The sequence below is a fragment of the Herpailurus yagouaroundi genome, unplaced genomic scaffold (genome assembly GCF_014898765.1).
Source record: "Herpailurus yagouaroundi ecotype Mexico unplaced genomic scaffold, PumYag 67525, whole genome shotgun sequence".
NCBI lineage: Eukaryota > Metazoa > Chordata > Mammalia > Carnivora > Felidae > Herpailurus > Herpailurus yagouaroundi.
The window spans coordinates 2,329,255-2,353,804 of NW_024420331.1; the positions used below are offsets into that span (position 1 = coordinate 2,329,255).

The window sequence follows — 24,550 nt, forward strand, 5'->3', positions numbered from 1 at the left end:
CATTTCTAGCAAGCTCCCAGATGTGATGCTGCTGGTCTGTGATCCACACTTTCAATACCAAAAGCTTAAAATATCAGGCATATTCCTAACTTTAGGTGCCTACAGACTCGTTGAAGGAGGCCTTCAAGGATAAAAATAATGCAAATCATGTTAGGAAGTGTGTCACAGAGTGTGGAATGATATGTGCTGGCTCATTGGTTCTCAGACTTGCCTACCCATTTGAATGCCCTGGGGAGCCTGAGAATGACCATACCTGAGTGCCACCCCTAGAGATTGGATTCGTTTGTTCTAGGGTACAGTCTGGACATTAGGAATTTTTTAAATCTCCCCTGTGGTTCTACTGTTCTGCCACGTTAGATACTACGTATTTGCCATCACACGGTACTATATTTGAGGCAGGTGATTTTCTGACATTAAAAGGGGGTCTTTGCATTGAGGAAGGAAGAGAACCAACACTCCAGACCATAAATCCACCTGGAGTTTGGGGAAGAGAAAGAGATGTGACCTATCGTCTCAGCGATGGCTTCTGAGAAGAGCAAGGATTTGCAGTGAACTTTGAAGACCGGAGAGGTGTCAAGAGACCTGGACATTTGGGAAGCTTGAACCAGGGCCTGGACATAACAATAAATCCGTCAACTGGCTGTGGGCGTGATTAAGGAAACTGTTGGCCGGCACAGAGCACAGAAGCCCTTAAACGGCAGGCTTGGGGTGGCACTTAAATTAAGAAGTGATGGCAACAAATTAGTGACAGGAGATTGCTCTTAGCTATGTGGTCTTGGGTAAATAGATTCGTCTCTCTCTGTCTCGGTCCCCTCATCTGTAAAGCAGAGGTAAAACAGAGTTGTTGTGCTATTAGAAGAGTATCTGATTTCTAACGAATGCTTAATAAATGTCAATGATTGCTACCATGTTACTTCGAATCTCACCATTTTGTTCATTTGCAACCACTTACCAAAGACTTGGGTGTCACTGCTTTCTACCTTTCTATCCACGAGACAGCAACCACTGAAGGCAGTATGACGCAAAAGGAAGCCATCCGCTTTAAATTGCAGCGGTGTCTAAAGGCAAAGCCCACCGGTACCGGCCTGATCCAGTCGGCATCGGGATGGCGGTGTTGGTTCCGGAACAGAGAGAGGGGTGAGGGTGAAAAGACACACGAGTGGGAAGGTGACCCGAAGCCTCTGTTCTGTGCCATCGGCCCACATACCTAGATAAAGCTGTGGACTCCTGTGCCCCGCGTGGAGACTGCACAAGATGGGATGGGGAGTGGAAAAACGAGTTTTCAAAAGAGTGCAGAACCAAGAACAAGAACATATTTACGATAATTTCTGTTTTGAAGGAGCAAACATTTAGTGACATTTGGGAATTGAATGTTTCGTTCTGGCTTGAGCTTTTCTCTTCTGCGATGACAGCATTGGGGCGGCGGAAGGAGGACTCGTGATTTTTTTCTCGTGCTTGTCTACTTAGATTTTTGGCTTCCACCAAAACGGAATACCAAAGGGAGATTAGAAGAGATTTATATTACTAACAATGCAAGACTTCCAGTATTTTCATTGCTTGTCTGGAATATTTATTAGAATTATATGCTCTTTTCTTCAAAGACACTCAAAATAGATCCCCTTCCTTTGATTTAGGGATCTATTGATTAGGGATCTAAAGGAGGTAGGGGATGAGAATGGAAGGTAAATCAAAGAGGACGAGGCATGTGGGACTCCGGCATTTGCAACAGAAGAAAAGAACCGAAGCAGGGCCCAGAGCAGGGCGAGGAGAGTGAGGCACTCACGTAGGTGCCCAAGTGGAGGGTGTGCTACGGAGTCAGGCGTTGGGGTGCCGGGGTGGCGCAGTCGGTTGAGCGTCCGACTCTTGCTTTCAGCTCCGGTCATGATCTCACGGTTCGCGAGTTCGAGCCCCACGCCGGGCTCCGCGCTCTCAGTGCAGAGCCTGCTTCCGATCCATTCTCCCTGCCTCTCTGCCCCTCCCTCTCTCACGCTCTCTCTCTCTCAAAAATAAATAGTAAAACATTTACAATAAATAAATAAATAAAAATTCAGGCATCAAAATGAACGATGTGGACCTGTCATATTTTTTAAAATCAAAGTTAACACCAAAATCTACGATGAGCAAAATATTAAACAGAATTTTTTAAAGGCCACTGCCACGCCGAGCCACCGTGGACCCCAAAGCCAAAGGGAAGCAAACCCATCAGTGATGCTTTGAAAATACTTCTTTGCTTATCTTATTTTTCAACCAAGAGAACTGCTGTTTGACAGTTTCTCCTGAGCAAGTAACAATCCTAAATAAGTTTTAATTAAGTTAAGCTGAACTAAATAATACGATTCTGTTTGGGCGCAAATAAAGCATTTCACCCTAATATAATGATGTAAGTCCTAATGTGCCAACTTTTCAATTTTTCAATAGCTTTCAGCTGCTTTAATGTTCTGGGAAAAAAAGCTAACCATTAAAAAATCACAAACAACCATGCATACCTATGTGGTATGCAAGGCTAAATATAGCATTTTCCTACTATATTCTGGAAGCAAAATGGAAAGAAAACAAATTTCACTGCGTTTGGGAGTGAAAGGTAATTGTTTTCTTGAACCAGATTCTCCTCCTGTTGAATAAAAAAAAAAAAAAATCTACCTTCTTCATGATGGAGGAGCGTTAGTTAGGCTTTCTCATAATTCAAGGCGTCACATTGAAATTATCAAATAAATATCATGTAGATAATTTCGTTTAACCTTTCAAAGACCGTCCTTGAGAATGCCTTCCTCCACAAAACCATGGAGCGCTACAGGATGGACTATGATTCCAGTTTTCCTTTTCCTAGGATTTGTAAGGTCAAAAAGTTCTCAGGAAATTCTGAGAGACGAGAAATGAGACTTTCTCAGTATAGTATAATAGCAATGAACCCTACTGACTGGCCGTAGTGTAGCCTCAGCTGTCATTCTGTTCCAGCTCCTTGGAAATGAATGAAGCATTAACCCGCCCCCGCCCCCCCCCCCCCAATGCACACTCTGTTCGAGAAAACCTTTTCAGGGGCGCCTGGGTGGCTCAGTCGGTTAAGCATCCGACTTCGGCTCAGGTCATGATCTCACGGTTCGTGAGTTCGAGCCCCGCGTCGGGCCTGGAGCCTGCTTCAGATTCTGTGTCTCCCTCTCTCTCTGCTCCTCCCCCGCTCAGGTTCTGTTTCTCTGTCTCTCAAAACTAAATAAACATTAAAAAAAAAAAATAGAAAAAAAAGAAAGCCTTTTCAGCCAGACAACTTCAGGAGAAATGCACGTGGAATAGGAAATTCCAGAATGAAAAATTCCAAAAAGCGTGAATGTGCCTTCTACGGAAAGCCAATTCAAAACGAAGCGAGAATCGATCGCATCACCTCTTTCTCCGAACGCCTTTACGATGATGCGCAACTTCTTGTATAAACTTGCAGAATACTAACTGGAAGATGTCTCACGAGGCACACTGTACAAAAAGGGACGGGAGTCAGCATTGTTTTCTCTGCGCCTGTCATAAATGCCTTCGTGTGCCTGGCTATCAGGAGGGAGTTAGCAAGAGCTAAAAAGGAGGAGAGAAATTTCACCCGAGCCCCGGGTAAGTTCGAATGTCCCCGTGCGATTAATAGTGTGTGAGATGGGTATGTGCTCTGAGTCCCAGCAGACTGAGCTTTATCAGTTGAGCGACGAAGCCAAGGAAGAAGCCGACGCGTGCTTGAAATCTCCGAGGATGTTTCTCGCTGGGGAACAGCTCAGCAGGGGGCTGGGCTGCCACATCCGGTGATTGAACCAGAGTTTTCCATTTATCCGCAGAACGAGTTCTGTGCCTCCAGCTGCAGTGCAGGCCTGCCCACAGTCCCCTGCCAGCGGCGTGTTAACACCCTGACCTGGAGGGACCAGCTAAGGGTGAGAAAGCGCTTCACTCTCCATATCTATCTCGTGCGTATTTGGTTAGCTGAGACCGGCCGTGCCCGCTGTGCATTCAGGTCTCGTGGAGGCAAACCCGTGTCGACGGGCAACCTGTCCGCTCAATTCCAAGACACAGAGGGCCCGCTACGCGCTTTGAAACCATTCGCTCATCTTAGCGAACCGCTGGTGAAATATTTTACATAAACAAATACAAAAATTTCATTGCCTTCACTTGCAGCACTGAACTTAAAAAAATTGTCTCCATAGACCTGAATCATCTTAGAGGCAAATGTTAGCAAAGGCGATGGCGGTGGGGGTTCCGGATTTGTTTCCAGGTAGATTCGATGATAAAGCAATGGGATGACACCAAAGTTTCTTTTAGCCTCTGCACTGCCCGTGCGGGTCGTGGGAGTCCTGAGAAGCGAATAAAATGGTTTCGTTTCGTTTACCAACTGGCGGACTCCCACGTGCAAAGGCACTCCTCGCACGTGGGTTGTTGGGCACATTTGGCCACCGCCTTACTGACCTCTGCTGAGAAAACGAAGTGATGGGTGGAAACCGCCTTAAACACTTAAGAGGGCCATTGACCCCAAGTGTAAACACAGCATTTGACTATTGGTGGTTTAATAATGCTGGATACCGTTTCTCAAATACATTTTACAAGGGTCTCAAGCCCTACTGCCTCCGCTGCTAGAGAGACGTGTGACCTGCCCGCCACCCAGGGAACCCTGTGTGAGCACCCACTTTTACAAAGGGGTCGCTTTGCACGAGTGCATTTCTGCTCGCGTCCCTGGCCGTGAGCCCAGCCACCCTCAGGTTCACAGCCTGTGTCCACTGTGAGACCTGCTTGCGTCTCTACCCGCAGGGTTTAGCTTTGGCCCCCTCCTTCAGTTTCTCCCCTGATTGGGGCCCCGGCTGTAGTCACTTTGGTGGCTTGACTTAGGAGAATGAACCTGAAGAGCAGAGAAAGGCAGGTTGGCTTCTCCCGCTCCCTCTCACCTTACCGATTCTGATCCGCAACCCAAACGCATTGGGTTGTCTGGATGCCGTTGACGAGTGGCTAGGATGGGCGCACCCCCCCTTTATTCAGCCGTGGCCCCAGCCACCTCCAGGTCGGGACCGCCACGTTAACCCCCTCGGCCAACCAGTGCTGACGTCTGGGCCACTCTCTGTGCTGTCCTTCCTGATTCGACCCAACAGATCCTTAGCCCACTGTCCTATCTATGGATGAGGGAGGGAAGGTAGTTTGGCCTCGAGGTTCTCAGACTTGCCCCTGCGTCACAGATACCTGGAGGGCTTTTTAAAACACGGTTTGCTAGCCCCACTCCCAGATGCCCTTTCAATAGGCAAAGCCAGTTCACAGTCTGCAACCTGTGCAGCTGCACAGGGCCTCCATCGAGAAGAGGCCCACACTTGGCTCGATGATCTGCTATCGCCACCTGAAAATTCTTAATTTTTTTTTTCACCGGGGGCCTCCCATGTTATAGCCAGTCCAGACAGTAGGTCCAGAGCGAGGCTTGAGAACTCGCATTTCCAACAAGTTCCCGGGTGATGTTCCCCAAAGAACAGAGGAAGTGGTCAGCGGCCCTCCACCTCCTCCTCTCTCACCTCTCCTCCATCAGCTCCAATCACAGCCATGAAAATGGAACGGAAACGGTGTGGCAGCTCGGTTATTTTTGTTATTGTTACCACTGTTCTCTGTTTTATTCTGTTTCGGTTAAGCAAACGAAATGTTCTCATGAAGCCTTTTCCGCACACCCAATAATTAATGTGAGTGTGATTTCCCCGTCTGCACAGTCCCCAAAGAGCTTACTGCAGCAGCTTGCAAAACTGTGCAAATGGAACAACGTTGTAGTGAGTAATTTGAGAGGCTAGGGAGAGGAAAACGATGGGAAGAGCCATAAGGTAAGACGAGGCCGGGGTGGGGACACACAGAGGTGACCACAGGCCTCGGGACGGCACCTTGATGCATGCTGCCATAGGGCCAAAGTAACCTCCTCGCTGCGCGGAAACTGAAGTGTTCCTAGTGCTGAGACCCGCTACGTTTCTTCCGTAGGGCACCTTTCTTTCTTTTTTTTTTTTTAAATTATTTTTCTTTATTTTTGAGAGGCAGAGAGAGAGAGAGAGACAGAGTGCACTTGGGGGAGGCGCAGAGAGAGAGGGAGACACAGAATCCACAGCAGGCTCCAGGCTCTGAGCTGTCCGCACAGAGCCCGATGCGGGTCCCGAACTCACGAACCGTGACATCATGACCTGAGCCGGAGTCGGACGCTCAGCCGACTGAGCCACCCCCAGGCGCCCCCGTAGGGCACCTTTCTTTATGCACGCAACCGTTGGCTGGATCCGCAGCTTATCATATTTGGCTGAATGTATTCTCTTCTCTGTGTGTGTTAAGACAGATGAGCAAGACGCGAGACAGAATAGTTGGGATCCCCACGAGCTAAAATGCCACCGTTCCAACATTTTCCTCCCAACGTGAGGGGGCAAAAAAGCATTCGTGGCCCTGATGGTTATTGCGTTTGGGCTAATGAATGCACTGGGCTCTCTTCAAACATCCCACAAGATCAGACTTTAGTCCTCGCTGACTTATTCTTGCCAAGGAGACCTAAGACATTTTCGTCAACGACGGGGGAAACCTGTCAACTAAACAGGGAAAACAATGGAAATTGGCCCCGTACTCTAATTTCTAGCCCTGGTCAGAACCCCGGTTGTAAGCTCAGCTCCATGTTCAACCCATTCGGTTTTTCTCATTGTCATAGTAAAGTTTCCTCAGCCCGAGTCAAATTCGTGATGACACAGCAGCGTCCATTTGTTTTGCTTTGTTTTTCCCCTGCTAGAATTTGGGAGAATCCCACCCCAGTAGATATGGAGGTTAAATAGTTGCCCCGCCCCCCATTTCCAGCAGAACTAAAATAAGTCTCTTTTATTTTTCCTTCATTTCACGGGAGGCCTCACGTTTCTGGAAAATCATCCTCGTGGTTGTCCTCTGGCTCTTTCCCATAAGATTATCTATCATCGGTTTAAAGAGGAGGCAAGGAAAGGACTGATTTATTCCATGTGGATAAGAAACTTCCTCAGCAAAAAAGTGCTCGAGCTCCTGGCCATGTCAGTGACAGGCGAGGCACGTCACAGATACGGAGATGGCTTTTCTCCTGGACGCTAACCCCGGCTGGAAACCCGAGACTGAGCTAGATCCCCCTGTGAGGGCACGTCCTCCGTCCTGCGTGCACACAGCCCTTTAGTTAGGAAAAGATTGCTCGGGCGTGTGTTTACCTTCTTTAAGATCCCAAAGGATTTGTTTTGCAAAATTAAACCAGAAGAAAGCAAAGACTAGTTAAAGAGGAGCAAAGTGGGGTTGAGGGGGGCGACAGAAGTAGGTTCTGGAACTTTTAATCTGTCATCATTTCCCTTCAAGATGTCAGGGCCACTGTTTTGAGGAAGGTAGAAAATACAGATGCTCCCAGGTAAGCCTTCCAACACTCTCTTCATGTTCTTGACGGTCTCATTTTCCTGCCCCTCTCACACGTTCGCTGTTATTTCTGTTGCTGTGACAACTTATGCACCGATAAGACATCATGGATATGCTGATTAGCATGTTTTGCATCCATTTGTAAAAGCACTCGTGCCTTGTAGACTCATTTTCGGAGTGTTAAAATCCCATGAACTTGTAGTGGCGGTCATGTATTTGTCATGTGTTTCGCCTCTTCATACGTGAATCTATTCTTCCCACCAGAAGCATCATCGTCGTCGTCGTTGTCGTCACTGTCACAGGAAAGATGGATTTACTCACACTGAGCGCTCGGGTGGGGGAAGAAACGTTGTCCATAAAGCCATCGTGAACTTCACGCAAAAAGTTTCATCGTTTTATGTGAATTATATTCAATTCAGGATATTAAGGAACGTCACAGAGTTCTCTGCCAGTTTTTCCTTACTTAACAGATAGTGAGCATCAGACTTTGATTTTCCAGTGGCAGCGAGATTAATGCAACAGGCATTTGAGCGATGCCCCCTGGAGAGTACAGGGGTCCATGTCTGTTTCATCGTCCCCGCCTCCCTGGCCCGGACAGTTCCTGTAACGACTGTTGGGTTTCACTGCCCTCTGCTGGCCGTGTCGTGGAAACGCTTTCACATTATCGCTGTACAAGTGTTTGCTCCGAATTGTCTTTTGGTTTCGGCCCCTGTGCCCATCCATGCGTTCTCCTCCTGTCGTTTGTGTCACGGTCGTATCTTTTGAATCTGGTCACTAAGTGTTAACACACTCACGCGCTTGCTATTGTCTCCTTGCACCAGAAGCCCTGACATGCTGCGGTCGGAAGTTTCATTTTCTGTGGGAGGAAGGCACTCATCCACCGACTCCAACAAGGCCTCCAGCGGAGACCTCTCCCCTTATGACAACAACTCCCCAGTGCTGTCCGAGCGCTCCTTGCTGGCTATGCAAGAGGACGCGGCCCCGGGGGGCTCAGAGAAGCTTTACAAAGGGCCGGAGCAGTACGTGCTGGTGAGCCACTTGCCATCGTCGAAATCAAGGGAGAGTTCTCCTGGACCAAGGCTTGGCAAAGGTAACTGGAACCCGGCCGGCGCCGGCCAGATCGGTGACCCTGATGGCACGTGGCGTGGCGTGGGCACTTGGACCTTCTCTTCATCCCTTCCTTGTTTCATGTTCCTGTGCTTCTGTGGGATTGGCCGAGTTCCGGCTCTGGGAAGAGGAGGGGATGGAGGGCCCAGTCCTGGTCTGGGAGGGTCCCTGCAGACCCCGGCATGTGGCAAGCAGTCTCATGCCCAGAGAGCCCCCGATACTCCCACCGATTGCTCCCCCCGAGCATCTGAGGGACTTGATGTGTCCTCGCCACTGAGTTTGGGAGCATGTTTGCATGTCTAAGATGTCACCTGATTATTGCTGTTACTTTTACAAAGAGAGGAAGCTGAACCCACTATATAAGGAGACGTCGTGTGCCAAAGAGGTCTCCGTGGGAGAGGAAGATTTGTTTGGCAAAATAAGCGTTCCGTGGTCAAATATGTTTGGGGAATGCTGGGCTAACCGAGCTAATGGTTTCTCTATTGTACAATTTCTCAAACTCTTTAAAGTGGACAAGAGAGTGTGGTTTACAGTTTTTCCCAGATTTATTTGGCCACCGAATGTTTGCTTCTGTTCTTTTCCTCCACAGAGTAATCCCTCAGTGCCAGGGCTCAGCAGGACACTCTGAGTAATAAATGGAAGACACATTTTATCCTACATTTATAATTTAATCCACAGAAACACCCTGAAAGGGCTTTGTTTGTTTGTTTGTTGTGTGTGTGTGTGTGTGTGTGTGTGTGTGTGTGTTTAAAGCATAGTATGTTTATTTTTATTTTATAAATAATCATGTCAAAAAATAATTGAGAAAATTTGTAATGAAAACAGTAACCTGGGGCGCCCAGTGGCTCAGTCGGTGAAGCGTCTGACTTGGGCTCAGGTCATGATCTCATGGTTCATGGGTTTGAGCCCCGTGTAGGGCTCTGTGCTGACGGCTCGGAGCCTGGAGCCCGCTTCGGATTCTGTGTCCCCCTCTCTCTCTCTGCCCCTCTCCTGCTCACACTCTGTCTCTCTCTCTCCTTCAAAACTAAATAAACATTATAAAAATTAAAAAAAAAAAGAAAACAGTAACCCATGTTCCCTTCAAGCATAAAATTTATTTTTTAAATGTAAAACTTTAGTTTTCATAGTCCTTGTCCAGATGTATACCTAACTTTACAGCTTTGTTTTCCAAAGTATAGCTCCTTTTGAATTAAGCATATCTCACTTAAAATCATATCATTTAGCATTTTCCATTTTGCTCACATTCTTCATGGCCATGATATCGATGCATCATAGATTTACTATTCCCTTTCTGACGTATATAAATGATCTCTAATATTTGCTCTTTTAAATTAGTGACAGATTTTCTATACGTAACATTCTCTGCAACAACAACACAGGAACGTGCTCTGAAGAGAATCTGGCCGTTGTAAGAGGCCCGGCATATTCGGGTTTCTAAATACAAATTCAGAGAGATGTTATTCGACAACTTCCCACTAGGAAAGCTCTGTCTGTTGGCTATCTTGGCAAACTCTGGCACTGCGGTCCTCAATTTTGCGCACCGGGGGACAGGTGACGATGTCTGTAGTCATTTGGGGTTATCACGACTTGGGAGGGGTTGCTACTGGGGTCCAGACTGTAGAGCCCAGGGCTGAACATCCCGAGGCATGCGGGACCGCTCCCCGCAGAGAAGGATTCGGCCCCCGGTGTCACTGGTGCGGGGGCTAAGCAATCCTGTCCACTCTGTAAATGTCTCCCTGCAAACAACCCCACCCCGAGGGAATTAGAAACAAGTCGTGTTGGTGTCCCATGACCAGAGCACGAGACTTGGCGTCGGTAACCTGTTCTGCCACGAGCAGCCTGCAGGAGAGACGGAGCCTTTCGGAGTCCCCTCCCCTCCTCGTATGGAAACTAAGAAAGACAGGAGCAGTAACTCTGAGCGTTCCATTCGCTCGCCCACGTAAAGTCCTCAACACAGAACCTGGCGCGCAGTGAGCGCTCGACAAGGGCACAAGGCATCCGAACGGCTGCCCCAGGGAAGCACCCGGTAGACACTTGCTTCAAGAAATACTCATTATGGAGCACCTGTGGGGACGAGCACTGGGTGTCGTATGGAAACCAATTTCACAATAAATTTCATATTAAAAAAAGAAAAGAAATACTCATTAGGATCACATCACAGGGTCGTAGCGGGGACTCTGAGATGGAGAGAACGCCCCATACGGCGCCTTCCTCTGCCAGCTTGTGAATGAATACAGGCAGGGGTGAACTGTTGATGTCAGCAGCGGGGTATGGCGGAGGGTAGTACCAGCAGAGGGACGGTGACTGTTTTACGTTCCTCCGTCTCAGTAACTGCCGTCAGAGCTGTTGTCATCCGTCACCATTGTATTCACTCCCCATCGCTGCTCTAGCAAATGACAGGTTAGTGGTTGAAAACGACACACACGTGTATTACCTTACACTTCTGGACTTCACCAATCCAAAGGGGTCCTCAGGGCTGTGTTACTCCTGGAGGCTCCAGGCTCCAAGAGGCCACCTGTGTTCTCTGGCTCGTGGCCCTTCCTCCAAAAATATAGCACCTTTTCTGCCTCCCCCTCATAAGGACCCTTGTGATCGCATCGGGTCTACCCGTCCAGCTAATCCAGATCATCGTCTCGTCTCAAGACTCATAATTTAATCAGACCTGCAGTCCCTTTGGCGTATGACATCTTTACAGGTTCTGAGGATCATGACACAGACATCTTTGGGGGCCCTTATTCTGTGTACCACGACCATTATATAGAAAGCCTTTTTGTAAATCCCCAACGGACTAAGCCTCCTGAAAGGCAGGTACGCACCTTGTTCTGTCTTGTATCCGGCAGGATCTTGAATGTGATACCATGTTACAAAAATGTTTGTTGATTGACTTTTTGCTCGTCGATTTCCATTGTGAGTCACATACCTTTCTCTTTACACTTTTTCCTAGATATGGCAGAGGAGCCTTTCAATATCTGGGGAACTTGGCATTCAACATTAAAAAGTGGATCCAAAGACCCAGGAATGACAGGTGACATACTATCTTTTAAAGGCTGTTTATTGCACTTGCTTTCTAAATGAAGTTTCTTTGCTTTTTTTTCCTACTATCATATTAAGTACTTGTCAGATGTTATCTGGAAAATGCTGAAAATAGGGGGAAAACCATATAAAGCTATACTTAGCCTTTCTGCCAAGGTATGTCAACCTTTGACTATATTTCATTTCATTTCCTTTGCAAGAGTTTTTTATTATTTTTTTTAAGGTTTATTCCTTTTTGAGAGACACAGAGAGACAGCGCGTGAATGGGGGAAGGGCAGAGAGAGAGGGAGACACAGAATCTGAAGTGGGCTCCAGGTCCTGAGCTGTCGACACAGAGCCCGACTCGGGGCTCGAGCTCACAAGCTGTGAGATCATGGCCTGAGCTGAAGTCCGACGCTCAACGGACTCAGCCACCCGGGCACCCCCTTTCCAAGAGTTTTTAAACATAGTTACAATCATTCTGTCTGTGCAACTTTATATTATCTGTTTCACCTCCATTTTCCGGTTATTTGCCATTACTATCGTGAAGGGCCACGTAGTGTTCCAGACTGCATACGCCTGGTTTACAACCCATTTTTTGGTTATCGTTGTAATAAGTGATGCTGTCAGGAACTTCTTTCTTGCGCGTTTTGTTCTGTATTTTCAATGAAGAACAGACTCACAGAATTTGGGAAAGCAAGTCATACATCCAGAATAGGGCAGCGAGTCAAACTTAAGAACCTTCCCAAACATCCAGAGGTGCAGTCACTAGTTTGCATTTTTGCTCATTCGAAACCACACTTGTTTTGTCCCCCTTTGCATATCTGGAATTGTTACGTTTTACATAATCTAGTCTATGGCTCTTTGTTTTTGTGAATCCTTCCACCAAACTGATCTTTACTTAAGCATTAATCATTTATATGCTTTTCTCTTTCATAGTATTTCATTATTTTAGCCCTTAATTCTTTCATCCATGTGGAACGTATGTTAATACACAGCATGAAGTGTGTAAACTGTTTTGGTTTTTTGTTCCAAATACGTGTGTGTGTGTGTGTGTGTGTGTGTGTGTGTGTACATGTGAGTGTGTCTATAGTGCATCTTTAGTTTAGTGGCATCTGATCCAGCTGAATTTCGAACGGGTCCTTTATCTAACCCCATCCCGTTGTATCCTCTGAGGTGCTTTACTACCTCTTGCCTCAAGGATAAACTAGTCCCAGATGTTCCGCTCCATTTCCCCGTGCTATTTCAACTCTGATCAGTCCCCGTGTAAACGCTGCTGTCTCTTGCCCCAGTGATCGTCTTCTCTTTCCCCGCCTACTTTTTAGTAAATGGCGGTCTGGGGACATAGGTGCCAAGAACCCGTTTGTTCGCGAAATGCAGTCTTTTGCCCTCCCTTCAGTTTCCTCGAGCCTTAACCTGTCACAGGTTGATCTCTCCCTCACATCACGTCACAGTGTGGATCGTGAAGGGCGAGGAGGGGCGGGGGAGCTCTGGTCCACACAGCCATTCAGGGGCTCGGGCCCCACCCAGCCGGCGGCTCCCCGGGGGTGTCTCCATCCCAGCCTAGTAGTGGGCGGAAGGGGTGAGCCCGGAAGACTCACAGGCGTGTGTGTTTTTATCGGACCAGGCCTAGAAATGGCTGACGTCACATCTCTGCACCCTGGCTGGCCAGGCCTCAGTTATGTGGCCCTCCTCAATGCAAGGCAGGCTGGGAAATGTCAACCAGTCCTTCCCACGGGGCCAGTTTAGATTCAGTTCATTTATTCCAATGGCTTTTACTGACGTCGTAGAGACACGAAAGCATTAGAATTTGTGTCTCCCCAGGACTGCAAATTGCCCCGAACGAGAAGAGAACGCTTCCTTTGCCTTCCATGCTCGGAAAAGTGTTCATAGCCACGGGGAAGGGGCCTTTCCTGAAATAAATCAGTGGCCAGGACTATCTAGTTTGACAGCTAACGTCTGTCTTTGGAGCTGCGACGGGCACTGTGCCGGTGACCAAAACGTCACGCGTCATTGCCTTTACTAGGAAATATTTTACTTGAGGCAGCGGCAGCTAAGAGCCAACTGGGCTTTTTCGGGTTTTGAAGCTGCCAGTGGGAAGGAAATGACGGGACCTCCCGACATGGATTCTGCAAACTAATTCCCTCTCTCGCCCCTCTCTCTGGCCTCCAGGTTCCTACGGAGACATTTTTGAAAGTAGCTCCCTGCGACCGGGGCCATGTTCCCTTTCTCAGGGGAACCTGTCCCCGAATTGGCCTCAGTGGCACGGGAGCCCCACAGAACTGGAACGTGGCCGGCAGGTCATTCGGAGGACTCAGACCACGGCCACCGTGGTGGAGTGCACGGCCTGCCCTCCCGTGTCGCGGGTCTGCAGCACGCCCCACATCCAGGGCGGCGGCAGGAGACCCGAGCAGGCCATGCCCAAAGCAGGGCGGTGTTTGACTCTGGGCAGTGCCGAAGACCTCACCCAGAGCGAGCCAGGCACCGCCTGGCCGCAGAGCAGAGCCAAGCCCTGGCACCAGAGACCTCGAGAGGGCGAGAAGCGTGACAAGAGGCCTCCTCCTCCTTATCCTGGTCCAGGGAAGCAAGCTTTGGCGTCAGCCCGCCAGCCTGCCGAGTCACTGCTGTGGAGGCCTCGGAGGCCCGAAGAAGGTTCCAGAACCGCTTCGGAAGAGCCTCGGGCCACTGAGCAAAACCCGAGCACTGCCTACTCCGGTCCCGCCGGCGATCAGAACAGCAAGACTTTGGGCGACCCCGACTGGCTCGACTGGCAGAGAGAGCGGTGGCAAATCTGGGAGCTCTTGTCCACCGACAACCCCGACGCCCTCCCGGAAACGCTGGTCTGAGCCCGCCCGAGTTCGCGCCCCCACGTCCCAAACAGCCTTCTTTCACTCAGTAGGGAAAAAAGGTGGTGTGAGACAATTGGACACTTCTACTTATTTTTCTTCTTTTACACTTTAAAAAAATAACACAGGAGAAACCGAGTTCACTCAAAGATATAGAGCACTACCCTTGCCATTGATAATAACGTTCTATTGCATAGCCAGCCTTAGGAGAAAACAAAAACAAAACCGGATGGCGATATCCAATCGAAAAACTACTCACTTCGGCTCTGTATAAGATAAAACTCTTGCTTTGATATCGCTTAATTGTATTTATGTGACTTCCGTTCTGACTGTTGTATATTCTGTAACAGATTATGTATGATAATCATATATGATATATTCACAGAAACAGAAGGAACCATTTTTTTTTTAAATCACTTCACGCATACTAAGGAATGAGATTCCATAGAATGTTCTAGAATATGCACAAGCAGGTTTCTGTGCTTTTGCCATAGCTTTTTAACTGGGGATAGCCCTTCCTTCAATGCCTAAGGAAAAACGCTAACACAGCAAAACAAAACAGAATATGCCAAGCCATATTTTTATATAGTAGTGAGATACCAAAAAAATGTAGTCACCGAATGCTTTTTCATATTGAATATGTTTTAAGGAGAATATTAAATTTGATACATCATGGAATATATTTTTAGAATCTGTTTAGAAAGGTTTCAGTTAATCAAACAAGAGAAAGGCCGTGCCTAACAAGGAAAGAATAATTAAGTTGTCCTTCCCAGTTTAGCTCAAATTCAGTTTTATATAGACCATATATAATATATATTTATAATGTATAATTTTTATGTATTTTTCAAAACTACAAACTGGAATCCAACTATAAAGTGTTTAAGAATCCAAATGGAGTATTCAAATTACAGAAGGCAGCTTTTCCTTCTGCCCCATAATCAGTATTCACCAAATTATACGCAGTGCTTTGTAAAGTAAATCATGTTTGGAAAAAAAAAAAAAAAACTACAGCTTTGTATTGACGTCGTGCCAAAGGCTGAGGAAATGTTTCCTTCAGGAATTTTGTGTGTGTTGTAAAATGCTCCTGCCACACTTCAGTTTGAAGTTTTTCAACCGCAAAACCATTTTTGACCAGCAGGTGGCGATTCGCTTCAGTATTTTCTGAGATTTTTTTTTTTTTTTCACTTCATAAGGGAATGTGTATTATAGAAAAGGAATTTTTTTTTTTTTTTATGGAACATGCTACTCTTAATCTTCATGTTGGCAATGAAATTTTCCGTGGTGTTTCTTCATGTTCTATCTTGTGCCATGATGAATAAAAAGTTAAACAGAGACTTTGCTCCCTGGCATTAAATCTGATGAATGAACTCACCCGCCATTCCAGACCTACCCTTCACTATCCACAAGTCCAAGTGCAATAGACAGCAGCGCTACTATACATATGCAGCTAAAGAGCTGGTAAAAAATTATCAGACGGTTTGGGAACACTGACACACTTAGAAGTTTACAACAGTCATTTCTTTCGAGTGGAGGCTGTTTAGCCACAGGCCGGGTTTCCGCCTGCTGGACAGGTGTTGCCAACACAATCCCTGTAAGGTACATCCGTCCTAAGGGCCTTAGATGCTTCATTCGTTTCAGCGGCCTGCTGGGACTCAGGAAGGATTTGGCCGCCAGTATCCGAATCTTCCCGGGTGCCCCCACGCAGCGGAAAGTTGTGAACGAGGCTCCGAGCAAACGCTACTTGATTGTGGATGGCAAGTTGCTTTTCCGTGCCACCCCCTCTCCTCCTACTGACCCTGTGTTTTCCAGGCTTTGAGCATGACTGTGACCCGGCCAGTTGTTTCCCTCCATTCTAGACTGAAGTCCCTCGTGCATTGGGCCTTCTGCCCGCCAGGCTCTTGCCCAAAGAGTTTTATGTTTTAAAGCTTCCAGACCAAATGGCTCTGCGGTGGACGTCTGTGACACAAAGGGTAATGAAAAGTCTCTCCATCTGTTGATAGTCAGATCTAGAATAGCTGGTCCAGGAAACAGGGCTCAGCATGTATTTTAAATAACCAAACTGAGTGTGTGTGTGTGTGTGTGTGTGTGTGTGAAAGAGAGAGAGAGAGAGAGAGAGAGAGAGAGAGAGAGAGAGAGAGAAACTATATTCACTCTCCCTCTCTGTGTGATTTAAGCCCAGCGGCCGTATCTTTAGCATAGCGAGTGAAAGCTGGGTTTTTAGATACCCTTATCACATTGAAAATAAGTTGTTTTAAAATACACACACGGGACCCAAGGACCGGAGTGGAAATTGAAGTAATTTGTAACACCTTGTAAATGACAGAACGCCTGACAAGAAACAAATAGAGCTCAGGCGCTTTCAAGTTGGACAAAACCGTGGAGCAGGCTGTTCCAGTTACTCCTGCGAGCAAAGAAGCGATGTCGCAGGTGTCTCTGCGTCTGTGAACACGAGCACTGCTTGTGTGTCTCTGGCAACAGGGCCAGAAAGATGATGGCAGAAATGGCCGAACGCGAATTTCTCTTGATCCATCTAAGTGGCTGTTAACGTACGCGCGTTGTGGTTTGTCACAGAAAACCCAAACCTCTCCCACCGGTGGAATTTGCGCAAGTTGAGGAAACATCTAGATAAGCCCGGCTTGCTTCTTTTCTCATGCGCGTTTCACTACACACCTGCTTGGCAGGGGGACAGCATTGGGATTAAACGTAAGGAGCCGCCGGAACAAAGTCCAGGCCTGTGGCGCAGGCTTCGGGCAGGCGGACGGCAGGAGGTGGACGAGAGACGGGACCACGGCTCGGCCGGACGGATTTTTGAAACGGGACTAAACGGGCAGCAAATGTTCGAGAGAAAAAAAATGCAAACCAAAGGCGAATGCCAAAAAAGGTGGAGAGTCTTCGGTGCAGTCGAGGCGACAGATGGCGTGGCGGAGACGGGCGACTGCGGATAGTGGTCCCTGGGGTGCACACCCCTGGCCCGGGGAGGCCCCCCCCCCCCCCCCCCCCGAGGGGCGGCCAGCACCCGCCCCAACCGAAGACCCCACGGGGGTTGCAAAAGGGTCAGGAGATTCTCGAAATTCAATTCAGGTGACATCCGTTCAGCCTAGAGTGACCGACTCGTCCCAGTTTGATGGGGACATCCCAGCTTTCGTGATAAAAAAAAGAAACCAGGGCCCTGCCTCAATGGTCACGTTTTAGTAGAGGCACCTCGCGTGCCATGTCTGAGATGTAATTATACTGAACACAGATTTCTTGTCCCAGATACGACACGGGACGTACTTCTGTTAGAGAGCCACTCACTGGTTACCTGACATTCAGTTGAACTGAGTGTCTCTTGCTAAGTCTGGTCACCCTCATCTGCAGCCATGGTACCCCACTCAGTCCCCAGTGGCTTGACATCTTCACTGAATGTTGCACGGGGCCTCCCCAGCCACATTCTCTCTAGCCACCAGCCACCCCCTGGTCCAGGGCGTCTTACCCCCAGCCTCCCCGGGATCCCACCCTCACGGCCTGTCTCGCAGGCGTCTTCTGTGCGTCTGCCCTCACCATCTCCTTCGTTCCTCCACGCCACCGCCCTGGGTGTAGTTCACAATCCACACCTTGTCACAGGCGTGTCCCTGCTTTAAAACCACCGATGGCCTCCTCCCCCTCTGGCCTCCAAGACAAAGTCCGCATGCCCGGTGATAACATCCAAACGCTCCGGAGTCCAACCTCAATCCGCCTTCCGCCCCTGGTGTCTCCCCACAGCGCTACCCGCTCCTCTGGCCACATCCAGGAGACACCCCATCCCCACACGCAGGACGCACTTCTGTTCCAAGGGTCTCGACTGCTCTTCCCTGCATTTCCTACTCAAAGGCTATTATTTCCTTATAAAGTTGGCTTGACGCCTCCCGTCGCCACACACGTGCTGAATCACAACTTACACAGATACTTGGCCCACGTGGCCATTTTCACGAGCGTTGCTGTGCCTTATCGGTACTGCTGTATGTTGCATCTCGAGATCATTCCCACTCTGCCCTCGAAGGCAGGCACTGTGCGCTCAGGACTGGGCAGAGACCCAACATACGGTCGGCATTTGATAAATTGTTGGCCGAGCGTATGCGTGTAAATGTGATCGAGCAATTTACCATGCGATGGACCAAACACACAAGTCCGTGGGCCTCCCCGCAAACACAGAGATGGAGGTATGTTTTCCAAATTAACAGACTTTGGAAGAAACGGCAGGACAGTCTGGGGAGAAGCACATGGCGAGCACAGGGACCCTGTGTCCTCGCCAGCCATGCTCCACGAAGACACGTTGCCCAGCTCTGTGCTATCTGGGACAGGCAGGGTGGGTGGCTTGGATGTGTTATCTTTCCATTCTTAAGAGTAAAAATCTAGTCGTAGGCATGGCAAGTAAATGTATATTTGCCTGCTCCCTGCTTGGTGCTCGCTTGCTAATATTGGAGAAACAATGACCTCTCGAAGTGTGGCCTTCGGGGTCAGAGAGAACAGGGTTTGACTCCCGGCTTTGTCATTCACTAGCCGGGTGACCTCAGAGTCATCAGGGCATAATAACACCCGACCTTCAGGACTGTTCTGAGGGTTAAGCGAGAAACTACCTAGAGCAGCGGCCGGCCATACACTAATAGTCAACAAATGGCCGTGAATTGGCGTCCCACGTGCGCTCGCTTTAGAAGATACAACCTGGGACCCTCTGCTGCGAAGGGCAGGTCCTGTAACTAGCATCTATTAACAACATCTGCTCGAACAGAGGTGTTTCACTCATTAACTCCTCTAACCTCCACAAGCAGTGGACAGGAACCACAGCTGTCCTCTGTTGGCAGAGGGCACAGATGACTCAGAGTGACATCATACGAGTCGCCCAAGGTCACACAACTATAGGGCGGCAGAGCCAGGATGTGGTGGCAGGCCATCCAATTGTGCTCTGTGGTTCTTGGGCGACAAGTTGGACAGACCTTCCGGTGTTTCCATATAGATAATATGCCCACGTTTGCTCGGAAACTGAAGGAGGGAAAAAAAAAAATTTCCTCCTACCCTCTTAAGTGTGCTACCCAGGGCCTGTGAATTAAACTAGCAAACGACAGCTTAACAGGAGAAAAGGGTGTATTTCATTCCCATAATGGGAGCCAGCCAAAGAGTAGCTGGCCCCTTAAATGGTTGAAGTTAAAGGTTTATCTGTCTTAGGAGAGAAAAGGGAGCGGGGAGAGACGGCTTCTTTGAGAAAAACAAATAGGTTTATGTAAGAAAGACACATGGGCTTTTAGGAGAGCAGACAGCAGAAAAGAAAGTTTGCGATAATGTGAGTCTATACAGGTATGAGTGATTTTCCCGTCTCCTTCAGGACCATAAAGCTTCTCAAATGTGTTCAGCTTAAAATCATCTCTGGGCCAGCTCTGGGGTTGTGAGTGGGTTTCCACAAAGGTAAAATGCATTAGAAAAGGAATTAGAGACATGCTTTTTCCTACAGGAGACAAACAGGGCGAGTCGGTGCTCAGAGCCTCCTTAAAGTCCGGTTACTTCGCTGGCTCCAAGATCAAGGACCAGTCGGGGGCCAGACTGTGCTCGGGAAGGTCAGTCATGAGAGGAGCACGAGGCCAGATGAGCCACCTGGCCCTTCTTCCTTCCCGATGCGCCACAGGACACTTTGCATCTGGTGGTCTTGCCCTCCCTCTCACCTCCCACCAAGAGATTTCCATCAGCTGCTTAGCCATCTGGGGAGGGGCGGTTGCCGCCTCGGCCATGAGCACATCCGAGCTAGGCAGAAGGGCGAAGATCCGCGAGGGACCAAGCCAGTGCTGGTTTGCAATGTCGCTGCTGAGCGAAGTGTGCAAAGACGGCGGAGCCCTTCGGCAGGGACAGAGTGCAGACGCCAGAGGGAGAGGCTGGACGGGCCCTGGGTAAGCTGTTCTGCAAATGTGAATGTTTGGGGTTGAATTGTGTCCCCCCAAAAGATGTTGAAGTCACATTACCTGTGGACGTGATCTTATTTGCAAACGGGGTCTTTGCAAATGATCGACGTAAGATGAGGTCATTATTAGTGAGGGCACAAACCCAGTGTGGCTGGGTGTCCTAATAAAAGGGGGAAATTTGGGTGCAGACACAGCCCCCCATCCATGTGGAGACTGGGGTTCCGCCACAGGCCAAGGAACTACCGGAAGCCGGCAGAGAGGCCTGGAGCCCATTTTCCCCAGGGGCCTGGCTCTGCACTCTGGTCTTACTTGTCGCTTCCAGAACTCGAGAGAATGCCTTGCTGTGGTGTAAACCACTCAGTTCGTGGTGCTTTGCTGTGCCCTCGCCAACGAATATGGTGAGCAAAGCTCAAGTAGCAGAGATAACCCAGATGATGCGTTTTCCCTCTGAGACCACGATTCACGCAGGAGCAGCTCGCAGTAGAAGAGGGGTTTTCTGTGTGCCCGCTGGGGACACTGTCTTCACCTCATTGCTAACTCGCCATCACCTACAGAAGTCATGTGAGCAGATGAACTTCCAGAGGAAGGGCAGATTTCCAGGGCACCTGGGTGGCTCAGTCGGTTAAGTATCTGGTTTTTTTTTTTTTTAATGATTTATTTACTTTTGAGAGAGAGCGCGAGCACGAGCGGGGGAGGGGCAGAGAGAGAGGGAGACATAGACTCCGAAGCAGGCTCCAGGCTCCGAGCTGTCAGCACAGAGCCCGACGCGGGGCTCGAGCCCACGACGCAAGAGATCATGACCTGAGCCGAAGTCGGACGCCTAACCGACTGAGTCACCCAGGCGCCCCAAGCCTCTGGCTCTTCATTTCGGCTCAGGTCATGATCTCGTGGTCGCCTTCTCTCTCTGCCCCTCCCCCACTCGCTCTCGCACACTCTCTCTCTCTCAAAATAAACTCAAAAAAAAAAAAAAAAACTAACAAAGGATAGATTTTCATTATTGACACAAAACAAAGGTGAAATTGTGCGACATTCAAAACAGAGGGGAGCGGGTGGGCTTGAAGGAGGAGACGGAAACACGCAAAATTGGCCAAGCGGCATTTACATTGAACACGCTTTCCTACTTGGGACTTTGGCCGGCGCCAGGCAGAGCCGGGGGCGGGGACGGGTGGCAGTGTGCAGGATTTCAAGGACCTGGAGGAAAGTGGGCCCGAGATCGCAGCCCCCCCCCCCCCTCCTCCCAGCAGCCCAGTCTCCTGGGAGCTCCGTTAGGCATGCAAATCCTCCCTGACTTGCTGAATCAGGAATCCTGGGGCTGCCCCCCTCCCTCTGTTTTAACAAGCCTTCCAGGCTATTCTGATCTGCAGGGAAGTTTGAGAAGCATCAAGCTGGGAAGCCACAAAAGGGAGACAGCTGGAGGGAGGGATGGGCAGCAAGATCCAGACTGCTGCTCTAATGCAATACTTTGCCTGACTGATATCGAATCGTCTGTTTTTTTAAAAGTTAGATGAAGCTGGAAATCAACCCCTTCCGGTTTCAGGGAAACATTTTTAGTGATTCTCCTTCAAAAACCTTCTTAGCCGTTTGTTAGTATGTATAGACTTGGTTTATGTGTTTATATTGCGTTGTCTTTTCTTTTGCTTAATTGTTACTGGCTCTTTTTTTTCTTCCAAGATTTTCTTTCAATCCAAGTTAGTTAACATCGAGGCTAGTATCGGCTTCAGGAGCAGGATTTAGTGATTCAGCACTTATATACCGCACCCGGTGCTCATCACAACAGGTGCCCTCCTTCATGCCCATCACCGCCTAGCCCATCCCCCACCTGCCTCCTGCCAGCGGCCCTCAGTTTGTTCTCCAGAGTCAAGAGTCTCTTATGGTTTGCCTCTTGGTAAACTGACTTCTCAATTAATAGCAGAGGGGGGCTGTAGGGATCAGCCAGCACATTTTTTTTTTCTTTTTTCAAAATAGCTCTCTTGGGCTGTAACGACACACAGTACAATTCACCCACTCAGGAGGATGGTGAAGGGAGTTCGCCCTATCGGGACGAAGCTGAAATGAAGCATGAAGGGAACGGCATCCGGGGAGCTGGAATCGACCAGGTGCACACTCAGCCTTGCACCTGTGGTGACGAGTCCCAGCAAGGCCTCTGGTACTTGCCGCCAAAAACGTCCTGATCATCTTCCATGCCAAGCCATTGAAGGGCCGGGAACTAGCTGCGTGAACTTACCCGAAAATGTAGAAGGAAAAGCAAAGTGTTTAAATGATGATTCTGCCCTTCAGGACTCCGCTCAGCTCCTGTTGTGACGTCTCTGTCTTCACACGGTTCCCCCGTTGTAGCACTCAGTCATTGTTTCCGTGGCCCCCGTCACACGTGACCCTGCGTGTGTGAAAGCATTAAGGAAACAATTATAAATCCAAGACGGCTCCCACGTGTCCACGCCTCATCCCCCGAGTAGACATAGGCGTCCCGAGAAGGAACTTGTCTTAGAAGCTTTAACGTCTGCACCAGCAGCGGCTACGATCCCACAAAAACACTGGAACGCTTGCTATGGGAGGTGACGCCAGGGTGAACACTTGGCAGGAAGCGCTGTCACCTTCAAACCAAGGGAGTCTCTTCAAACCAAGGGAGTAGCGTACGGGAGCATGAGGTAGATGTTTTACCGCTTATACAAATGGCATGGAATTTTCTTAAGGTAGCTGTGCCACAGCAGTAAGTGTATTCTGTCTGTCATGGGGGAAGGAATAATATGTATCACTTGAATATGCTGTAGGTTTAAGAAATTATGAAACATTATGTAATTTTATTTGCAGAAAACATAACCTTGTATTATCTGTTTTTGTGTTTTTTTGGTTTTGTTTTTTTAGTTTCTTTTGAGAGAGAGTGTGAGTGGGGCAGGGGCAGAGAGAGAGGGAGAATCTCAGGCTGTCCGTGCAGAGCCCGATGTGGGGCTCAAACTCATGAACGGTGAGACCGTGACCTCAACCACAGTCGGACGCTCAACCGACTGCGCCACCCAGGCGCCCTTGTAATATCTGTTTTGAGTCTGGATACAGATTAAATTTTCACGGAGGGGGGATACCTTTGGGATCCCGGAGATGCGGTGAGCTACATTTTAGACCAGGGAGCACAGGAGCCCAGTTATAATCTTTATTTTTCTCCAGCGGGACTTGCATATTACGTACACCGTGTCCCCCTGCCCCGTTTCTACTTTTCAAAAGGTCAGAGACTGCTCCCTGCCTTGTCCCATGAACCCGGATCAGGAGGAGACCCTGCTGTTCCCCCAGCAGACAGATTCTCCTTGGGAGAGGGAGGGCGGCGGGCGGCCGACTACCTATCGTGTCTTAGTACTTCTCAGATGCCCCGCTTCTCCCTCACACAGCCCTTTCTTTGTTGATTTCTGAATGCCTGTGGCCCCCACCCCAGATTCAAGTGTTGACGTCTCGCTCCCAACGCGAAGGTATCAGGAGGTGGGGCCTTTGGGGGGCGCTGAGGTCAGGAGGGTGAAGCCTTGTGAGGGGATGGGTCCTTCTAAAGGGGACTCCAGCCTGCACTCTTGCCCCTTCCTGTGAGGACCCACGTGAAGACGGCCTGCTGTGAACCAGGAAGCCAGCTCTCCTCACCGGCCGGAGTCTGTGGCGCCTTGATCTCCAACCTCCAGCCTCCCAAAGCGTGAGTGGTAAATTTCTGTTGTTTCTCAGTCGCCCGGTCAATGGCATTCGGTAACAGCAGGCCGAACGGGCCCAAACAGGTTTATTATTCTTTTTAAGGCTGAGAAAGCTGAGGCCCAGAGATGTTAAGATGGCACAGCAAGCGAAGGGGCTGAGCTGCGACTCTAAGCCAGCCATCTGCTTTCGAGACTCGCTTTTTTTTTTGGAAACTGAAGTATAACTGACACACGCCATTAGTTTCAGGGCTACACTGTAAGGATTGGTGTTTGTATCTATTGGAGATGATCGTCACAGTTAAGTCTCCTTAACATCCATCACCGCAGTTACACTGCATCCTTAGGACTTTGTTTATAACAGACTTGGACCTCTCGAGCCCTTTCACAGATTTCACCCACCCCCCCATGTTCGGCAACCACTAATCTATTCCTCTGTATCGATGAGCTCCGTTTTTGTTTTTTCAGATTCCACATACAAGTGACATCATATGCCATTTGTCTCATTTCCTTTAGCACAATGCCCTCAAGGCCCATCCGTGTTGTCACAGACGGCAAGATTTCCTTTTTTAAGCTGACAGTCCGTCGTCCATCTATACCGTATTTTCTTTACTCATCTGTTGGTGGACACTTAGGTTGTTTCCATGTC

The 24,550-nt window shown here is 48.9% G+C and overlaps 1 protein-coding gene across 2 annotated transcripts in view; it reads left to right on the forward strand.

Annotated features, from left to right (window-relative positions):
* Window positions 1–15,670, forward strand: part of ARHGAP6 (Rho GTPase activating protein 6) — a 457,219-nt gene extending 441,549 nt beyond the window's left edge. For both annotated transcript variants that reach the window (XM_040467630.1, XM_040467631.1), the window contains exons 11-13: window positions 8,193–8,461; window positions 11,423–11,503; window positions 13,663–15,670. In XM_040467630.1, the coding sequence (XP_040323564.1) occupies window positions 8,193–8,461; window positions 11,423–11,503; window positions 13,663–14,336 (1,024 nt within the window). In that variant the 3' untranslated portion in view covers window positions 14,337–15,670. The remainder of the gene's footprint in view (window positions 1–8,192; window positions 8,462–11,422; window positions 11,504–13,662) is intronic.
* Window positions 15,671–24,550: the final 8,880 nt, after the last annotated feature.